Below are 21,805 nucleotides of genomic sequence, written 5' to 3'. Positions count from 1 at the left end.
TTCTATCAAATAATAGAATTAGGAGCTATTCATTACACTTATGCAGTTAAGCTGTAGCATTCTTATTACTGTACATCTGTAATACAGATGTGATAGGACTTACTGTACCGTTTGACATAATACCCAATACACACTATTTATTGGTTTATATGATCACTATTTGTGATTCTTGTTACCTTTGTTCTGCCATAAACTAGCCACACACTATAGTGATTTTTCAGTTGCACTGATATTGGCGGTAAACACCAAGGGGTGAATGTTTTTTATCACTCCCCAAACATCATCTAAAGTGATGGACGATCGCAGTTTTTGCTTTTTATTGTGCTGATCATGCTCATTATAGTCAGGTTTAGAAGCTAAATCTGACCAAACGAATGGGTGCGAGGCTAAATAAGACACATTTGAGGGCTCTAACGGGTCACTTTTTGCTCACTTTAGCTCGCCACCCCCGGAATAGCTCCATTGGGCACCTGCCAGCAATAAATCAATTGAATTACCCCCTAAGTCTTTTCTTATTCAGCATAAATCATAGGAAATATAACCGTTTATAGAAAATGCCCAGTATCAGGACCTTTTGGCCTTTTGGCCAATATCTTTTGAAGTCCGATGGATTCAATAACTGAAACTGAGCGTTTCTGTCCATTTTAAAACCATTTTGTCAGTGTTTGTCCAAAACGGTTATGCCTACAGACTACACCTAAAGACATTCCGATCATAAACAGCCCAATAATTGTATAGTGTGCACCCAGCTTTAGTAATACCAAATGCAAAACCATCCATAAAGCCCATACAGTGCTTCTTCTTAAAAAAATAATATTGTCATTTTTCAATAAAGGATCATGCTGACCTAAGGAACCATTCCTTCACTCTTGGGATGAAGGTGGAGGCAGTGGACCCAATGGAGCCTTCTAATATTCGTCCAGCAACTGTGACCAAGGTAAGTCACATTGATTCTGTTATTTATTACATACGTAATGATAGATGAATATCAACAATAACACATACTGTATTAACATTATTGTGCTGTATATATCCATACTGGTTATTTTCTGTTGGCTGCTACATTTGTGGAAACCCGGAGAGGGGCACAGGAAGAATAGTTACTTCCTGGACAAGTTTATATAAAGTGGAATTATTCATTTGATAATAAAAGCTGTATGAGTGACAGGTTGACCTGCCCTGCCATTACGGAAAATGTTTGACATATCTGTAAACACCTCAGTAACTACCACTGTGGGTATTGTAGCCCAGGCTGAGAACTACTGAAGAAGGATAAACATTTTAGAATACATACAGATGTAGCCGGCCACATCTTTGCAGGGGCTGGCGATGCTATCGGCAGCCCCCGCCAGCGGCCGGCTACCGCCAGGGGCGCGCACGCATGAGACGCCGGTCTCCGCCGCCTCCTCCACCATCGCCTCCGGTCCCCCTCGCCCGCCCTGACCCCCCCCCCCCAACTGGGCAGTGTCTCCCTGAAGCGGAGACAGGCAGGGAGATGCTGCCCAGCCCGCCGTGATACTGGGATGCGCGTGTGCATGAGACGCACGCGCGTTCCTATCGCCGGCGCTCGTCAGTGAAAGGGATCTGGTGGGCGCCGGGCAAGGATGAGCCCTGCTACATCTGTACATTGTGTAAACAATGTTCAGAAATTGTGACCATATTGTAAAATAAATAATCTGAGATAATCTGGGTAATCAGAAATAATGACTTTTAATAAATCCTAAATGTGATGAGTATTATGAATTGCATGCCAGCCTTGTTTTAATTAAAATAAATTAATTTATTATTATACAATAATAATCTTGAAGTTTGATTTTAGGGAATCTGTCTTAAAGGCTGTAGAGAGATAAAGTCGAGAGAGATAAAGTATCAACCAATCAGCTACTTCATGATATTTTACAGGTGGTGTTTGAAAACCGGCAGTTATAAATTTGCAATTGAAAATATTTAGTTAATTTGATTAATTACGTAACAGTTAAAACAGGCATGGCCAAACTGTGGCCCTCCAGCTGTTGTGAAACTACACATCCCAGCATGCCTTACCATAGTTTTAGCATTCCCTAATAGCAAAACTGTGGCAAGGCATGATGGGACTTGTAGTTTCACAACAGCTGGAGGGCCATAGATTGGCCATGCCTGAGTTAAAAGTACAAAAATAGAATATGTATTACGTATTTTAGAGCAATAAATGCTATATTGTTATAAAACTTACAAACTAGAAATTAAATGAGGCACATAAACACTAGACCAGTGGTAGCTAACCCTAGCCCTCGACAGCTACCAACAGTTGACATTTTCCAGACAACCTAGCTGCTGTACAGCTGCACTCTTTAATCACTGACACATTTTAAAAGATACACAGATGGAGCTAATTAGCTCACTTGTGATTCTGTGAGGAGACCTGCAAAACATGCACTGTTGGTAGCTCTCGAGGACTAGGGTTGGCTACCCCAGCACTAGACAATGTTGGTAACTAGTAACCAAAGTATTCTGTACTCGGTACCCAAGTACTCTATTAGTAATAAACCGTAAGCTTTAAATTACACTTTGTGTTTTGAGAAGGAAAAAAGTCTCCAATGATGGTGATGCTGCTGCTGAACATTATTTGTATTTTTACTTTATTTGTATTTTATATTAATGTATTCTACTGTACTATTTTTTCATTGTCCATGGAACTTTCTAAATGCTGGATGACAATGATTTAATATTTTTTTCAGCTGTTTTTGTCTTTCTCATTAATAAAATATATCTACTTGTATCATTGATTGTAGGTTTTTAACAGCCTTTATTTCCAAGTGACTATTGATGATTTGAGGCCAGAGGTTAGAGGCGTCTCTATGCTTTGCCATGCCGATTCCTTGGGACTCCTGCCTGTACAATGGTGCCTTATAAATGGAGTTAATCTCACACCTCCTAAAGGTCCGTAATACAGTCATATAGCAAATAAAATGCACCTTTTATTCATTGCAGCCAGTTTTTCAGTGCAATCACTCTGGCTTTATGCTGAGCTACTAACACTGCACACAAATGTCTGGCACACAGTTTTTATTAGTGATTTACTTTTAAGAAGCAATTTACTGAAAAAAATAACACATTGTAACACTGCACTATTCATCAAGTGAGGGTGTTAAAGGAAATTATACTAATGTCCTTACTTCATTGTAGTGCAGGCTGATTTGTTTGGCTGTGTGCCTTCATGAATTGTACTCTTTGCTTTGGTGGGGTTTCTTAGCATTAAGGGGAATTAAGTAGTGTATAGTAAAATTTATTGAACTTACTTTCATTTTGGCTGCAAATTTGAGATGCCATCGACTATTGACAATCAAAATCCAGAGAGCCGTATAAATGTATTCATTTGTGCTTAAATTGTCTCTACCTACAGGTTATCCGGAGCAGGACTTTGACTGGGCAGATTACCAGAAACATTGCGGTGCAGAAGCAGCACCCCATACATCCTTCAGAAATGTAAGAGTCCAACACCTACTGTGATCCTATTATTAATGTTGTTTTATGGGAAATCATTTCTCACTGGAAATATTGCACTAATGTAATTACTGATTTCTTGATAGAAAAGTTTTAAGACACATTGGCAAAGTATTTAACCCTAAGGGGGGTATTCAATGCTCCGGCGAGCGCATGGCAGCGAATCCTGTTTTGGATTCGCCGTACGCTCGCCGTGATTCTCTGTCCCCCGCAATTCGCCGCCAGCCACCAGCCGATACTATTAAATGGGCGGTATTCAATGAGGCTGATTCGCCAGGTTTTTATGGCGATTTTGTGCTGTAAGACGAATTTCTGACTAAAACGGTGAATCACCCTATTCAACGACCAGATGGCGAATACATTTCAAGGTTTTTTTCGCCATGATTCACCGAGTAGCAATCGCTATCTTTTTATGGTGAAGTGGAAGGTGAACTTTTAAAATAAAGTGTTTTGTTTTTTACAATTGGTGTAAAAAAATCTGGAATTTTATTCTGAGGAGGGGCATGCTATTTTTATTCATGTGCTGTAAGCACATGAATATATATTTAATAAAAAAAAAAACATTTTTTTTTTACACAGACCAGCCAGCAGGGGGCCGGAGCTGAGCCGCTCATTAGATATTCATATATTCACTTCACCCGATCATTACATATGCATGATCGGGTGTAGTGAATATACCCGGTCCCCTGCTGGCACCCCCGGGGGGGCAGCCTGTGCTGCCTGGCACCCGGGGAGTCCACCTCCCCCCCACAAACGTTCTGGGGCAGGCAGGGAGACTTCCATCTCCCTGCCTGCCACTGTCCTCAGGCTCCCTGCGGCGTCCACCGCAGGAGCTCAAATTCGCCGGTCAGGGGCAGCGAGCCCCTGACTCGTTGAATACCGGAGCCGGCGAGGCTCCGGAACGCAGCGAGCAGTGGCGAATGTGAAGCGAATCCTAAACAGGATTCGCTGCACATCACCAGTATTCACATTGAATACTGTCCAATGCGTCAGGGGCTCGGTGCCCCTGACGGCGAAAATGATCCCCTACGACGAATTCAGCTCCCTGCCACTGCTGCTGGGGATAGAGTGGAGTCCCGGCGGGGGAGCGCGCTTATGCCGGCGGGAGACTCATCACACAGCCTGAGGACGGGTCCAGCAGCAGCAGACCTCCGGCTCCAGCAGTCCCAGTGGAGTGCTGACAACTGCTATCACCGCGCTGGGCTGCTGGAGCCGGAGGTCAGCTATTGCTGCTGCTGGACCCGTCTCTCCCTACTGTCAGGTCAGTGTCCCACCTGTTGCCTTCTGGGGTCGGGGAGCAGAGCGGGATACGTGTCGGGTGTCGGATCCCGGCTGAGAGGTGCCCGGGCTGTTGAGCAGCATCTTCCTCCAGGTGCCCCCCTTTCCCCTCCGCAGCGGTCCGCACTTTACTGAACGGGCTGGGGGCGCCGTTGATCTGACATAAGGGCTGCAGGGACCCCCTGTCCGCTGGTGGGTGGCATGCAGCAGGGTCTGGCAGGATGTCCCTTTGGTGTATGTGAGATCAGCGGCAGGGTCCCTGCAGTGGATGAGAACTACTAGTTCCCATCCACTGCAGGGACCCCGCCACTGATCTCACATACACTGCAGGGACCTCCTGCCTGCCAGCGCTACCTGACATGACCCTGCGCTGCCAGACCCCACTGCATGCCACCCACCAGCGGGCAGGGGGTCCCTGCAACCCTTATTTGAGATCAGCGGGGCCCCCCTGCACTATGTAAGTGAATCAGCAGCACAGCTGTAATGTAATGTGACCAGCTGCGGCCCCCTGCTTATGGTATGTAAAAAAAATGTTTTTTTTTTAAATAAAAAAATAAAATTATATTTCTGTTACTTGTCCAGTTAAAAAAATAGAAAGACTCATCAAAAAATTAAATAACTAATTTTTTTACACCCCCCCCCCCCCCCCCAATAAAAAAAACAACCCATCATTTTAAAGGATCACATTCCAGTTCACCTAAAAAAGATGACGAATGTGAAATGGAGAATCATGGCAAAAATCAATGGAGAAAGCAGTTCTCCATGTCAGCATTGAATACACTCCGGGCAAATTCCACTAAAAACCCCATTGAAAAACACCGGCGAATTGTGGCGAATCGCAAATGGCGAATCGGCAGTAATTTTCTCTTCATTTGCAGCGAATTCTGTTCATTGAATAGGGTGAATTGTTTTTTGTGAGAGAAAATTCGCTGAAAACCCGGCGAATTGCCTGATTCCCCAGAAAATACGGCGAATCAGAGGCATTGAATACTGGCCTTTGAGTGCCAAAATCTCTGTGAGATGTTCAAAATATCCGCTAAAATACATTCTTCTCCAAGTACATTCCTCTGTATTTACTAGGGAGGACCAAACAATGAAATCTCCAGGCTCAAGATATGGGGTGAGAGCAATAGAACCAAACACAGAATTTACAATTGAGGAGATACTGTACACAAGTGGCTTTGCAATATCAGAACAAATAAATCACAGTGACCACATGGGATTCATCCTAGGGTTTTAATGGAAATAAAAGAGGAGATAGTAAAGCCACTACATTACATTTTTACCAAATCAATTACATCTGGTATGGGGGCCAAGGGACTAGAGATTAGCGGACGTAGTACCTGTATTAAAAAAGGGAAAAAATATGACCCAGCGAACATTTGACTGGTAAGCTTAACATCAATGGTGCGGAAATTATTTGAAGGAATTTTAAGAGATAAGATCCAGGACTTTTAGGAGAGTCATAGTATAGAAACCAGCATGGGTTTGTTAAAAATCATTCATGCCAAACCAACCTAATAAGCTTTTACTAGGAGGTCAACAAGAATTTAGATATTGGGAATGCATAAGACATAGTCTACCTGGACTTTGCAAACGCCTTTGATACCGTACTACACAAAATTTTGATTAATGAAATGGAGGAGATGGGACTAGGGATACAATTCTGTAGCTGGGTGAGGGGCTGGCTGCAGGATAGAGAACAGAGGGGGTTATTCTTGTCCATTCTTTCTGACAAAATCCTTCTTAGATGGACAAAACCATGTGCATTGCGGGTGGGGCAGATGTAACTTGTGCAGAGAGAATTAGATTTGGGTGGGGTTTTTCTTCAAAGTGAGATCTATATTGAAGTGTAAAATCATGCAGTCAGTATTTTCCCTGCACAGAAACAAAATAACTCACCCAAATCTAGGCCCTTATTCTGATCGGCTCGGTACGGCCCGCGTGCGGCCGTACCGCCGATGTTTTTACACTGCACATGCGCAGAGGTGAATCTGCGCATGTGCAGCCCCCTTCGCCGCAGACGTATTTCGTCCGCCGCAAAGGGGGCGTATAGGGGCGTGAGAGGCATCATGCCCTCATTTCCCTATGTGTACGCCCCGCGTTTCATGGGCGTTCCCATGCAAACGCGGGGCGTATGCATGGTAATGAGGCCATGACGCAACTCATGGGGGCGGAAAGCTGACGTCGCCGGATGTCAGCTTTCAGCCCCCATACAAGCTACCACACGGACGATTGTCCGTGTGGTCTCAGCTTGCGGGAGCTGCCGCGGCGTGCGGACCTGCCTTCGATGGTCGACGACCATCGAATGCAGGGGGCAGCTCCCACCATGGTGGAGGCGTAGCCTCCACCATTTTTATGCGGATCGCCAGCCGTCCGTGTACGGACGGCCGTGGCGATCCGTAGGGTGGGCGGGGATTGGTTTGTGCGGCCGGAGCCCCGTGTGCGGCTCTGGCCGCACCAACCAGAATAAGGGCCCTAATTCTCTCTGCACGTTACATCTGCACCCCTGCAGTGCACATGGTTTTGTCCATCTAAGAAGGATTTTGTCAGAAAAAATGAACTAGAATAAACCCCAGAGAGTGGTGGTTAATAGAATTTTCAGTTGGGTACCAGTACTAATTGGGGTACCACAGGGATTGGTACTTGGGCCTCTTCTATTTTATATATTCATTAATGATATAGAGCAGGGAATACTCAGCAACTTATCTATCTTTGTGGATGACACAAAACGGTGATTAGTACGGGTAAGAAATGCGGTTCAATGTGTACTAATGTAAGGTTATGCATCTCGGGAGACATAACCAATGTGCAATGTGCAAGTAAAGTTGCTTGTATTGTTTTCTGCCAATACATTATAATTACATGATGCATGCACAGAAAACTATCGTCTAATCGGAGACGGAATCATATTTAATTTGCACTTAACTAGGGTCAGAGCTCCTTACTATATTTAATCTGTATCTTCTGCATATCCAGGATGTCCTCAGTGTTTGGCTGGAGAGCATGACCTGTGGCATATCTGACATTTGGAATGTTTAGAGCTTAGCCAATCACATAAACTGCAAGAGACAGAGACAGAAACATGGGGCGAAATGTAATAGGGTGCGATTTTTGGACGAGTTCCAAACTCGCCAGAAATCGCACCTTTAAAAATCGCGTTTTTTGCCGTGAATTCGCATATGTAATGAGATGCGAATTAGCGGCAAAAAATGCGATTTGCCGCGATTTCGGACGATTTTCAGTCATGAAAATGTGCGCATTTTCAGTCATGAAAATGTGCGCATTTTCATATATGCGAGTTTGGGTAAAAAATTTTTTTTTTAAAAAAACGGCGTGGGGTCCCCCTCCTGAGCATAACCAGCCCCGGGCTCAAAGAGCTGGTCCTGGTTTCATAAAATCAAAGGAACAATCAAGTTGGGGTTTCCGTGATTTTATAAAACCAGCACCAGGCTCAAGGGCCGGTCCTGGTTCCCAAAATACGGGGGACAAAATGACTGGGGGTCCCCCGTATTTCAAGAACCAGCACCGGGCCCAACCAGCCAGCAGGGTAATGCCACAGCCGGGGGGAGACTTTTTATACAAGTCCCCCCGGCCAAAGCATTCAGCCCTCTGACTGGTCAGCATGGGCAGGAGCCCTGGGGGAGTGGGGACCCCCCCAAAGAAGGGGTCCCCCCCCCTCCAGAACTTACCTGCCCATGCTGAAGCCCGGGGCTGTCCTCGATGCCCCTGGGCTGTGGGCATCGAGCTGATTAATGGTGTAAAAAATAGATAAAATCCTATTGTGTATTGCTGTGGAACTATGAGTCCCAGCAAGCCTGCACCACATGCAGGGACTTGGAGAACCACAAGTCCCAGCATGTGGGGCAATAAAGGGCCCGCTGGGACTAGTAGTCCCACAGTACTACAAATAGTTAAATAAAAACACACACACACACAGAAAGTACTACTTTAATACACACCAAGCCCATTCATCCATACTCACCTATGTTGACACGAAGCTTCGGTCCCCTTGTCCAGTAGAATCCAGAGGGGAGGCTGTGGAGAGAAATCATACTCACCACAGACGTCTTCAGCGCTTCCCCGGGAGCCCTGCAGCATTTTCCCCACGATCACCGTCCTCCGGTGTTCTGATTACATCTGGGGCTCCGCCCCCAGACCGGGACTTAGCCCTGCCTACCAGCAAATGATGGTCCGGGAAAACCCCCATGCTGGACCATCATTGGCTGGTAGGCGGGGCTAAGTCCCGGTCTGGGGGACTCAGTGCTACAGAGGCTGAGAGCGCGTTTGGCTGAGCTATGCGTCTCCATGGAGACGCATAGCTCAGCCAATCAGGACTGAGCTATGCGTCTCCATGGAGATGTATCGGCCAATCGTGCTCTCAGCCTCTGTAGCGCTGGAACAGTGCTACAGAAGCTGTTAGAGGCAAAGGAGAAAGCCGGTTCTCCCCGCTGCCTGTCAGTGCGGGGGGAGCCGGCTGTGAAGCAGCCAGACCAGCGCTGGATCCAGGAATGGTAAGTAACGCTGGTGTAAAAGTGAGGTGTGTGTGTGTAATAAACTTTTACTTCTCTCTGTGTGTGTTTTTTATAAACATTCTTTTTACAGGTGGACTACAAGTCCCAGCGGGCCCATTAATGCCCCGCATGCTGGGACTTGTGGTTCTCCAAGTCCCAGCATGCGGGGGAGGTCTGCTGGCACTTGTAGTTCTCCGGTATAAAGCAATGTAACGTATGATCGATTTAACCCTATCAGGCCGGCGTCCACTGGCCACGGACGCCGGTGACAGCCCCGGGCTTCAGCCCTGGACGGGTGAAGCCTGGGGGGGGGGACCCCTTTATTGGGGGGGTCCCCACTCCTCCAGGTACCCCGTCCAAGGCTGACCAGCCACGGTGCTCATGTTTTGGCCGGGGGACCTTGTATAAAAAGTGTCCCCCGGCTGTGACATGACACCGTGGGCTGTTGGAGCCCGGTGCTGGTTTCAAAATAGGGGGGACCCCCAGATTTTTTGTCCCCCGTATTTTTGGAACCAGGACCGGTCCAAGAGTCCGGGGCTGGTTTCAGAAATACGGGGGTCCCCTATGCTTTTTGTCCCCCTGTATTTTTGGAACCAGGTCCGGCTCAATGAGCCCGGGGCTGGTTATGCTTAAGAGGGGGGACCCCACGCCGTTTTTTTTAAATAAAAACACTTTTACACATTTTTATGAACAGGACCATGCACAGATCTCAATGATCTGTGCATGGTTCTGTGAAATTCGCCTGTCAGAACCTGGTCTATTTTTTTTGCGATTTTTGGTAACATTTACCAAAAATCGCACCCTATTACATTTGCGAGTTGTATACTTTATAATGGGAAAACATCTGGATGTGATTTGAAATGTGACTAAAAATCGCACTTCTAAAAGATTTTTTACCGCGATTTTCAACCTATTAAATGTGCGATTTTCGGAAAATGTGAGATTTCGGCCGTTTTTGACCAAAAATCGCACATGTCTAAAAATCGCACCCTATTACATTTCGCCCATGGTGTAGGGAAAAAATAGTGGAAACTCCTGAAACAGACTAGTAAAGTTACCTGATGCCAAACATTTGTATTAAACGCACCTGTATATGAAATGAAACATTCTCCTAATTATATTTATATATGGTATAAATCACAGGATGCCATGAATCACATTATTTATGAAGCAGCATTACATCTATTCAGCACTGTACCACCAATCCTTAATTGACTTCTTGAACTCTATGTAATTTATTTGAAAATTCTGTTATTCTTATAAAGAGCATGAAGTATGGAACAAAGCAAACACAGCTGGATGTGATCATCACCCGTCTGGATTTTTTTCGTTATTCAGCTCTCTTTAATAATTGTGTAATGGTTCCCATATACAGAGCGATGTGCTATATACTTTTTGTACTAGATCACATTGCATCTAGTACATGTTCTAAAGCAGTGTACTTTTGTACTAGATGTGATGCAATCTAGTACAAAAAGTACGGGATGCACATACTTTTGGGCTGTGGGATGTGATGTACACGGAAGCGTGCATTGCATCACACGAGCAAAACACACAATTTATATGCACCTTTAGGTCTAGTTTTAAGTGTTCTTTTGATATTTGTATACTATAACATTGCAGCATTTGAATTTATTTAAATACTGGTTTCTTAAGCTTCATGCAAACGGCCAATATGTTATGAGCCTGTCGGCGGGATGTGTACCCTCTATATGAATGTGACCAACGTTGTTCACATACATGTCTGTGAAGCACAACTGATGGATGATATATCTGTATATTTCCGCACATCTGGCTGTGTGTATGGATGGTCCGATTTATTGGGTTCACCGATGCCCCAGTAAGGTGTGTACCCAGCTTAAGACACATAATTGTTGGTTGGTCATCTAAGCGCATCACACATAAGAACTTTTTTTTTTTTTAATTGAGTAGTGGGCACATTTGCACTGTATCTTCTTTCAACCAATCAGATGCTTACTTTAATTTTTGTATAGCATACTGTAAAAAGTAGTTATAATATAATTGGCCACTGCATTAGAACACATTTATACTGCTTGATTTACTGTATTATTAAGTAAGTCTCACTGTCTAGTCAAAGAGGATCTTTTTAAAGCACAACCTCAGCCATGACAGTACTAATACAGTTAGTAGTAGTGGGTTTCTTGGATTTTGATAATACTTACCTATTCATGTCAAAATATCTCTGAGACTCCTGTGTCTCATGGAAGAGGTCTTCTGGGATAGCAGACGGGTCATTATGGCCCCAACTGTTGTATTTCCACTAATAATGACATTGTCACCTGCAGGATTATGACTGTACAGTAGAACCTGAAAAATACAAACCTTATAGACAATTTTATGACTCTAACGCTGACCTACAAGAGTGCATTATGTACAAATTAAACTCTTTTCCATTATAATGTCAAGAAGTGGACGAGCCAAGGACTGCACAGTGATGCGCTCTTTCCTTGGCCTTGCAGCCTGAGGAAAGTGATCGCTTCGCAGTTCATTGCAATCGCAAATGCAGGCAGCGGCTGGTGTGCACGTCCTCCTACACTGCTAAAGGATCGAATATAATAAGCTGCTGCTGAATCAGGCCCAATATGCAGAAATGTGCAATTAAAATGTACATAAAATGGGAAATTGATAAGGACACAAATTCAAGGTTATATCTGTAAAATTAGACTATCCCTTTAATTCGTGGACAGGTGACAACTATCGGTAAAATACGTGCTGTGGAACAATCCTTTATGGATAAACAGAACATGTGATGACAGCACATTTAGATAAAACTATTTATTGATTGAGAAAACATATTGACTTACTCTACTACTTCCTCAAAGAAGTATAAATATAAATCTAGTGTTTGTATTTAGGGTTATATTATTTCTCTAAAGTGCTTTACATAACGCCCACATCATTTTACAACAGGAATTTCTCCTCAGTAACTTCCTCGTGTCTTACTAAGCAATTTGCATTAAAGCTTAACTGCTTATACTGTAAAACTGTGCAATACAATTTATCTGAAAAAATAAAAGAGATTGTTAGAGCCCTTTGCTGTCAGGCATTCCCAAATACAAATCCCAGATACAACCACAGACTTGTTTCTCATATTCTTTATATTTATGTCCTAAAATCACATACTGTATATACAAGTTTCAGCAAAAATTGTGCTAACAACACACATGTGGACAATGTGGTAGAAGTGGAGGTAGGGTGTTTGTGGTGTATAGTATCAAAGGGCCTTATTTTGGTTCATTCTTTCTGACAAAATCCTTCTTAGATGGACAAAACCATGTGCACTGCAGGGGGCAGGAGTAACATGTGCAGAGAGAATTAGGTTTGGGTGAGTAATTTTGTTTCTGTGCAGGGAAAATACTGACTGCTTTATTTTTACACTGCAATATAGATCTCACTTTGAAGTAAAACCCCACCCAAATCTAATTCTCTCTACACATGTTACATCTGTCCCCCCTGCAGTGTACATGGTTTTGCCCATCTAAGAAGGATTTTGTCAGAAAGAATGAACCAAAATAAGGCCCAAAGTTGCCTTGTCTCCCACATCCTGCTGGAAGCTCCAGTTTTTGTCATAAATTTCTAGCTGCCCTACATTGCACAGCAAATCTCCCGGATTCTTCAGATTCTGCCAAGGGTGTCTCGAAAGAGTTTCTTTGCAAGGACAAAGATTTGCTGTAATCACTGTGATTTGATGTAGCTGCTCAAGAGTCCCTGCTGACAACTCTCTTATTACCCCTTTTTGGAACAGAGAAACAGAAGCTCATAATCAAACACAGGGTCTCATATATTCTCTACTGGTGTGCACCCATTAATACCCGCATGCTGGGACTTGTCGTTCTCCAAGCCCCAATATGCTTGTACACATAGCTCCACAGCAGAACCCATTAGTTTATAATTCTATGTTTTACACATTGGAATCAGCCAGTTGGCCACCACACTGGGGCAACGGGGATAGCAAAGGGTTAATTCTGGAGGGGTGACCTCATTATTGGGGGGGTGGTCACCACTCCCCAGGGTCCCTGCCCAGGCTGACCGGTCAGGGGGTTAATAGTTTGGCCATGGGACCTTATATAAGTGTCTCCAGCTGTCCTATTACTCTGCTGGCGGTTTGGGCCCAGTGCTGGTACCCCTAGTCATTTTGTCCCCTGTATTTTGGGAAACAGGACTGGCCCTTGAGCCTGGTGCTGGTTTTAAAAATTTGAGGGAACGCTACATGGTTTGTTCCATGAATTTTTAAAACCAGGACTGGCTCTTTGAGCCCGGGGCTGGTTACAGCTCTGGGGGAAGGGATTAGTAAATCTGCCCTATTTACGAATTGTATTTTCCAGAAAATACAGCCGATGCCGGTCGTATGCAGTCGTACCGGCATCGGCCGTATTTCCATTCCTTAGTAAATTTCCCCCATTGTCAACAAATGAACAAGGTTAAAGGTTACAGTATAAAATAACAGGATATAACTTGTTGGTTAAAGGTAGGTAATAATAATCAACTATTGGCAGGATATACCAGCATCTAGTGTTGATATTTGCGGCTTCACCAAAACCTCAAAATTAAACACTGGAAAATGGTACATAACACAAGCACTTTGGGATTCACACAAGAGTTCAAAACAAATATTCAACTCACACTATGAAAAAACTTTTTGAGTCTCATGAAACATAGAGGATTATTTTCCTCCAAATTAGAGACAATGGGGTTATTCTGGTTCACTCCTTCTGGCAAAATCCTTCTTAAATGGACAAAAAAATCTGCACTGCAGGGGGGCAGATGTAAAATGTGCAGAGAGAATTAAATTGTGAGTTAATTTGTTTCTGTGCAGGGAAAATACTGACTGCTTCATTTTTACACTGCAATATAGATCTCACTTTGAAGTAAAACCCCACCCAAATCTAACTCTTGTGACCACTCACAAAAAAAGTTAATGTTTTAAAATTCTGATCTTCATAGTTCTCAATGCTGAATAGCCAAAGATATTTATGTGACTCTGATATTAAAAGTAAACGCTTATCATTTCCACAAAACTATATCAAATTCTCTTGGGTAAAACTATTTCTGGTAAAATTGATGCAGTTGAAATTGCAATAAGGTCAAATCTCGCATGAACCAGTGAAACAGTTGCTAAATATTCATTCTGTGTTTGCAGATTATCTGAACCTAATGAATCATTTCATTCCAGACATCAAACTCACGCGGTTTCACAAGAAATATGAAACTGGAAGCAGTTAACCCAAATAATCCCTCTGAAATCTGTGTTGCATCCGTTACCAAAGTAAAAGGGAGATTAATTTGGCTTCACCTTGAAGGTAGATACTGTACATCCAGGTTTATTTTATTTCCACATCTAAATTTGGTCCAGTTTCTTACATTGGTTTTTTAAAACATACATTTTTATTGTTTTAGATTCTAATACTTTTATTATATTGACAATTGTAAAAACTAGTAAATGCTTACTTGCCCACTCTTAAAGAAGCGTTTCAGGGAGAATGTGGTGTAAGCAGCATCCGTGAGTAGCGGTGAAGAGAGCGTCTACTGCTCTGTCCAATAGGAGTGCCATAAAATGTCCAAATGAAGCTCTGATTTTTTTAATGCAATTCATGATAAAATCCCATAAAATACAGCGTGTATCCTTTACATGCCCTGTAATGATGTACACCTGTCTCCAGACAACTTCCTTTGGCAAATATCAACCTAATTCATTATACTTCCATGAGCACACTCATTCAGCTATAATTAAAATGTACCACATTGTCCTGCTGTATACATCCTCCTTACTTCCCAGAGTGTTTCCTCCAATTTGGGTGGAGTTTGATGATGTCATCAGTGTATTGCGCACACTTGGCCTGGCCTCAGGGAGACTGAGGGTAGTATTCATCGGACTAGCCTATTCAGTGCTGCTGTTTTGACAATTGTCAAATCCGTGGTCATTTTCCGACAATCTGCGGACATTCCAACTGTCAAGTTGGTGTCGGAAGCTGGAAAAAAGGACAGGGATTCGGACTGTCGGTACGTTCCTATGGTCAGATTTCCAGATTGAATACCCCCTGAGACTTTTCATCAGTTAGGGACATCACCACTGTTTCTGAAAGTCTGCGGTACTTGTGAGTTATCCGGGCGCCCGATTTCAAAATCGGGTCGGATCGGGACATCGCATCGCATCGCATGCGACCATCGGATGCGATGCGATGCGATGACCCGATTTTTCCATAGGAATCAATGTTAAAATGGACTGAGTCCATTTTAACATGGAATTCAGTGGGAAAAAGGGGTCCTTTTCATACCCCTACTATCCAAGTGGGCATGGAGTTGGATATAAACCTGTGGCGAGCGTAGCGAGCCACCGAGCCCGAAGCGTGGCGAGCGTAGCGAGCCCCGCGAGGGGACACGGAATACCGTCCCCTCGCGGGGCTCGCTTCGCTCGCCATGCTTTGGGCTCGGTGGCTCGCTACGCTCGCCACAGGTTTATATCCAACTCCATGCCCACTTGGATAGTAGGGGTATGAAAAGGACCCCTTTTTCCATAGGAATCATTTTAACATTGATTCCTATGGAAAAATCGGGTCATCGCATCCGATGGTCGCATGCGATGCGATGCGATATCGCATCGCATCGCATCTGATTGTATGCCTTAACTTAAGGCATACAATAAAAAAATCGGGCGCCCGGATAACTCACAAGTACCAAGTCTGCTTTAGTGTACGGGCAAGTCAACAATTATGAGATTATGGTTTTCCATTAAACACTTTTTATGTAAATATAACTGCCTGTAACTGAGGGGCAGATTTATTAAGCTTGGAGAAGAGATAAACTGGAGATAAAGCAGAGAAAAGGTAAAAGGAGATAAAGCACCAGCCAATCAGCTGTGTTTAAAAAAAGACAGTTGGGAGTTGATTGGCTGGTGCTTTATCTCCTTTTACCTTTTCTCCGCTTTATCTCCAGTTTATCTCTTCTCCAAGCTTAATAAATCTGCCCCTCAAGGTGATATAATCAGGTAAATTAATTATACAAAAAAAACACGTGACCTGGCTGTCCCATTAGTCAGTCAAGTGTCTTAGCAAATATATATATATATATATATATATATATATATATATATATATATATATATATATATATAAATGCAGGTGCTTAATGAAAAGCGGAGGCACGCACCAATTGCAGAAAAGTCAGTCACTTTTATTCAGTGGTCATATCATAAGTCGACGTTTCGACCCATATAGGGCCTTTGTCAAGACAGAGTAAATAAGATCCATGGGTACACCAAGAGAGAGACAGTAATACTGACACACATGGCAAAGCATCTATATATACACACATCCTCCCCTCATTAGTGCTGCAGCACATCAGCTGTGCAAAAAACGTGCTGATAGGTCAATAATAGTAAACCCTTAATTAAGCTATTGGGCAAGAAGCAAAACAGTGCAAGATAGACATTATAGTTTAGAAAAATACTGGTACTTACTAAGGACGTTGTAGCAATAACGCTGCTATAAGGGAAAAGCTGATAAATATCCACATCAATGCGCCTCCGAAACCGGAAGTGCGCGTGCGTGTCACCTCACATAGCGGTGAAACGCATACAGGTCAACGCAACTGGTGGGGTCCCGAAGTGGTGTAAACGTCAGAGCGACGCGCCAATGCGCGTCACAAGCAGATGACTGTTACCAGGAAGACAACTGGTAACCAGGGTGCGCCTCCGATACCGGAAGTGCGCGTGCGTTCCAAAGATAGAAAGTGGAACGCACAAAGACTGTATGCTCAAGCGCCCATACTAACCAATTAAACGGGGGCTAAAGGGAAATCCCAATAATAAATTTGGGCAAAATAGCCTGCAGTATTAAGAGGGGAGGAGTCTGTAGGATGCATTTTAAGATAAAAACATATATAATGATGACATATATATCAAAGAAACAAAAAAAACAAAAAACACCAATAACACACACAAAACATATAATAGATAAAGACGAAAGACAACAATAAGGTGACTATTGGGACAAAGTCCCCTAGTCATTGCTAGCAAAAGTGGCGATAGAAAAATGAAAAAATCCCGGCAGTATATGTGCCAAAAAAGAAAAAGAAAAAATATTTTAGCACTATGTCTGGTAGGAGCTTATTGTAGAAATATACCAAGGTGGTTATATTCATTTAACCCTTTCGGGTCAATAGTGTTTAATCGGGCTATCTACCTTGCTTCCAGTTTCTTGAGTTTTAATTCTCTATTCCCACCACGCGGGTCCTTCGGGAAATGGTCGATGAGCATGCACCGTAGAGTGGATATCTGATGGCCCAATTTTAAGAAATGCCTTGCCACCGGTTTATCAGAACTACCCGTAGCATAGGCAGCGCGTATAGATGTACGGTGGTTGGCCATACGTTTGTTGGCCATACTATTGACCCGAAAGGGTTAAATGAATATAACCACCTTGGTATATTTCTACAATAAGCTCCTACAAGACATAGTGCTAAAATATTTTTTCTTTTTCTTTTTTGGCACATATACTGCCGGGATTTGTTTTCATTTTTCTATCGCCACTGGTGCTAGCAATGACTAGGGGACTTTGTCCCAATAGTCACCTTATTGTTGTCTTTCGTCTTTATCTATTATATGTTTTGTGTGTGTTATTGGTGTTTTTTGTTTGTTTTGTTTCTTTGATATATATGTCATCATTATATATGTTTTTATCTTAAAATGCATCCTACAGACTCCTCCCCTCTTAATACTGCAGGCTATTTTGCCCAAATTTATTATTGGGATTTCCCTTTAGCCCCCGTTTAATTGGTTAGTATGGGCGCTTGAGCATACAGTCTTTGTGCGTTCCACTTTCTATCTTTGGAACGCACGCGCACTTCCGGTATCGGAGGCGCACCCTGGTTACCAGTTGTCTTCCTGGTAACAGGCATCTGCTTGTGACGCGCATTGGCGCGTCGCTCTGACGTTTACACCACTTCGGGACCCCACCAGTTGCGTTGACCTGTATGCGTTTCACCGCTATGTGAGGTGACACGCACGCGCACTTCCGGTTTCGGAGGCGCATTGATGTGGATATTTATCAGCTTTTCCCTTATAGCAGCGTTATTGCTACAACGTCCTTAGTAAGTACCAGTATTTTTCTAAACTATAATGTCTATCTTGCACTGTTTTGCTTATTGCCCAATAGCTTAATTAAGGGTTTACTATTATTGACCTATCAGCACGTTTTTTGCACAGCTGATGTGCTGCAGCACTAATGAGGGGAGGATGTGTGTATATATAGATGCTTTGCCATGTGTGTCAGTATTACTGCCTCTCTCTTGGTGTACCCATGGATCTTATTTACTCTGTCTTGACAAAGGCCCTATATGGGTCGAAACGTTGACTTATGATATGACCACTGAATAAAAGTGACTGACTCCTCTGCAATTGGTGAGTGCCTCCGCTTTTCATTAAGCACCTGCATTTATTATTTGGCCATCTGGCTTGGATGACCCTTGTTGTGCATCCCTATCTTCAACACATTTGGATGTGAGTGCTGAACTCCCTGGCTATATATATATATATATATATATATATATATATATATATATATATATATATATATATATATATATATATATATATATATATATATATATATGAGGAGTCTGGCTTTGATGAGTTTTTGCTCACTAGTGAAGGTAAATGCAAAATGAACAATATTTATAGGACATGTGTAGGAAATGAGCATTCCCATTGCAGGAACACAGTTTGCATAGCAGTCTTTTATGTGAAAATGTAACCCAATGGCAGCACCAGTCTGCTGCACTGTCCAAAATAAAAATAGGGTAGCCAAAATAAATGCCACCCCTAATGCTGCCAAATATCCCTGGCCGGGACTCACTGGCAGTTGGTGTTGCTCCTCTGGTGCCGCCACTGCTCAGTGGGGTTTCTGAGCCTGTGACAGTGTTGAGGCAGAATCACATACAGTCCGACACCATTGCTATTTGTATTCTTTTGTGAATACCTTTTTATTGTGTAGAGCTGAAATCATTTTATTAGTGTGTTGATGCCTGCTCAGGGCGGGCGGCTGACGTCACATGAGAACACGAGGTCAGTGACCAATACCAAGTCAGTACTTACTTTTCAGACTGAAGACTGCATAAATCATTTGTGCGGCAAGGGGGGGGGGGGGGGGCAGTGTTTATCTATTGGCTAGGCTAGGGATCAGGTATGAATTGGCCCCTATGTTTATGACTGGGATGGCACATACAGGTTAATGTATTGCTAAGTCCCAATGTGGTGTTTTGCTTTGTAAATGTAAAACATGACATTTTTGAATATTATTAAAGATTATTTATACAGGATTTAGTACTAATATTCCATGATTACTACCAGCCTACACAGGGGCCCTTATGCACTCTCACACCAGGCTCCATCCAGTGCCAGATTTACCACTAGGCACATGCCTAGGCGGCGAATATACGCAGCCTAGCGAGAAGGCCTGAATCGGGCCCTTAGGGCCATGTTGGTTCTGCTCTGTTCTACTTAGGAAGTTATTTAGTTAAATGAAGTTTTAAGAACATAATATTGTCCTCAGTTATAACCTATTTAAATATAAAATATATTCATGGCAAAATTTATTTCAGGTTTGCAGAAGTCGCTTCCAGAATATATAATTGATGTGGAATCAATGAATATTTTCCCTGTCGGTTGGTGTGAAGCAAATTCTTACCCACTCAGCACACCACACAGAGCTATTGGTAAGTGCATACTTTGCATGCTGTTATGCAAATGGAATTGACAACAGGTGGAAATTATAGGCAATTAGCAAGACACCCCCAATAAAGGAGTTGTTCTGCAGGTGGTGACCACAGACCACTTCTCAGCTCCTATGCTTTCTCGCTGATGTTTTGGTTACTTTTGAAAGCTGGTGGTGCTTTCACTCTAGTGGTAGCATGAGACGGAGTCTACAACCCACACAAGTAGCTCATGTAGTGCAGCTCATCCAGGATGGCACATCAATGCGAGTTGTGGTAAGAAGATTTGCAGTGTCTGTCAGCGTAGTGTCCAGAGCATGGAGGCACTTCCAGAAGACAGGCTAGTATATCAGGAGACGTGGAGGAAGCCGTAGGAGGGCAACAAGCCAGCAGCAGGACCACTACCTCCGCCTTTGTGCAAGGAGGAACAGGAGGAGCACTGCCAAAGCCCTGCAAAATGACCTCCATCCCCCAATGCCACATTGTACCACACATGTCCAGGAGTTGGTGGATGCTTTAGTCTAGGTCTGGAAGGAGACCATCTGCCACCTCATCAGGAGCAAGCCCAGGCATTGTAGGGAGGTCATACAAGCACATGGAGGCCACACACACTACTGAGCCTCATTTTTACTTGTTTTAAGGACATTATATCAAAGTTGGATCAGCCTGTAGTATGTTTTTCCACTTTAATTTTGAGTGGGACTCCAAATCCAGACCTCCATTGGTTAATAAATTTGATTTCCATTGATAATGTTTGTGTGATTTTGTGGTTAGCACATTCAACTATGTAAACAGCAAAGTATTTAATAAGAATATTTAATTCATTCATTCAGATCTAGGATGTGTTATGTTCGTGTTCCCTTTATTTTTTTGAGCAGTATATGAGTGCCCATTTATTGTATACTTTATTGTGTATTGTTTACATATACTATTCTATTGTTTACATATACTATTTTATTGAGATGTTTAATGTTCACTGGCCATTATGTTTTTCATTATAAAAGAAATGTTTTTTGTTTGTTTTCTACAAATATTTCAAACATGCGCATACAAAATGCTATAACCACATTATATGCATTTTATGAAGGTCTAATGCTGGTTACACAGTAGGCTATGTGAACCCAGTGCGACATCACTGAATCAACTTTATTGGCTATGTGTGCTTGCGCACACTAGGAATTTTTTGTGTATATACAGTACAGCATCAAGCAGGGATGAAAGGGGGGAGCGGAGGCATTACATACATTACATTAAAACAAGACATGTGGGGAACACATGCCGCCGAGCTGCGCAGCGCCTAGGCAGCCATCAGCGGTGCCACTGGTCATTGTAGCAGCCGGGTAGGTGACAATATATGCAGGGACAGTACAGTTTATCACATAGGGAACACATATCCGCACTGGTGACGGGACCTGACAGCATACACACTTGATGATGCTGGCAGCGACATAGCAGGGGCCATGCTGCGTTCAGTAGTACAGCTCTCAGTTGTAATGTCCTCCATCATCTTGCTTGCTCAGACAATGGTGGATGCCGCTGCAGCAACTTAGTCTGTACACTCTGGACATTATGAAGTCCTGCAAATTTTTGTGTTGCTGGCTGTTTGCCAGGTGATTGACAGGGAGTGGGCAAGCGGGGTGGTAAGTGGGCCCTTTTTAGGAAATGCCAAGAAAAAGGCAGTGTGTGCTGAAAAAAAACACAGCCGCGAATGTCAAAGTAAATGCATGCATGCCAAAGCCTGTTAGGGGAGGCTGTGTGACGTCAGTAGCAGCCTGGATATGCCTGTTTTCAACGCAGCCGCC

The 21,805-nt window shown here is 43.3% G+C and overlaps 1 protein-coding gene across 6 annotated transcripts in view; it reads left to right on the top strand.

The window, feature by feature from the left end:
* Positions 1-21,805, top strand: part of SFMBT2 (Scm like with four mbt domains 2) — a 244,168-nt gene that overhangs the window by 172,298 nt on the left and 50,065 nt on the right. For all 6 annotated transcript variants that reach the window (XM_083183383.1, XM_083183388.1, XM_083183382.1 and 3 more), the window contains 5 exons: positions 836-937; positions 2,772-2,919; positions 3,383-3,465; positions 14,470-14,596; positions 19,893-20,006. In XM_083183383.1, coding sequence (XP_083039509.1) covers positions 836-937; positions 2,772-2,919; positions 3,383-3,465; positions 14,470-14,596; positions 19,893-20,006 — 574 coding nt within the window. The remainder of the gene's footprint in view (positions 1-835; positions 938-2,771; positions 2,920-3,382; positions 3,466-14,469; positions 14,597-19,892; positions 20,007-21,805) is intronic.

The sequence above is a fragment of the Crinia signifera genome, chromosome 4 (assembly GCF_055691185.1).
Source record: "Crinia signifera chromosome 4, ASM5569118v1, whole genome shotgun sequence".
In the NCBI taxonomy this organism is placed as follows: Eukaryota; Metazoa; Chordata; class Amphibia; order Anura; family Myobatrachidae; genus Crinia; species Crinia signifera.
Note: the sequence above shows the minus strand (reverse complement) of the source record. Positions and strands in the feature narration are given on the sequence as shown.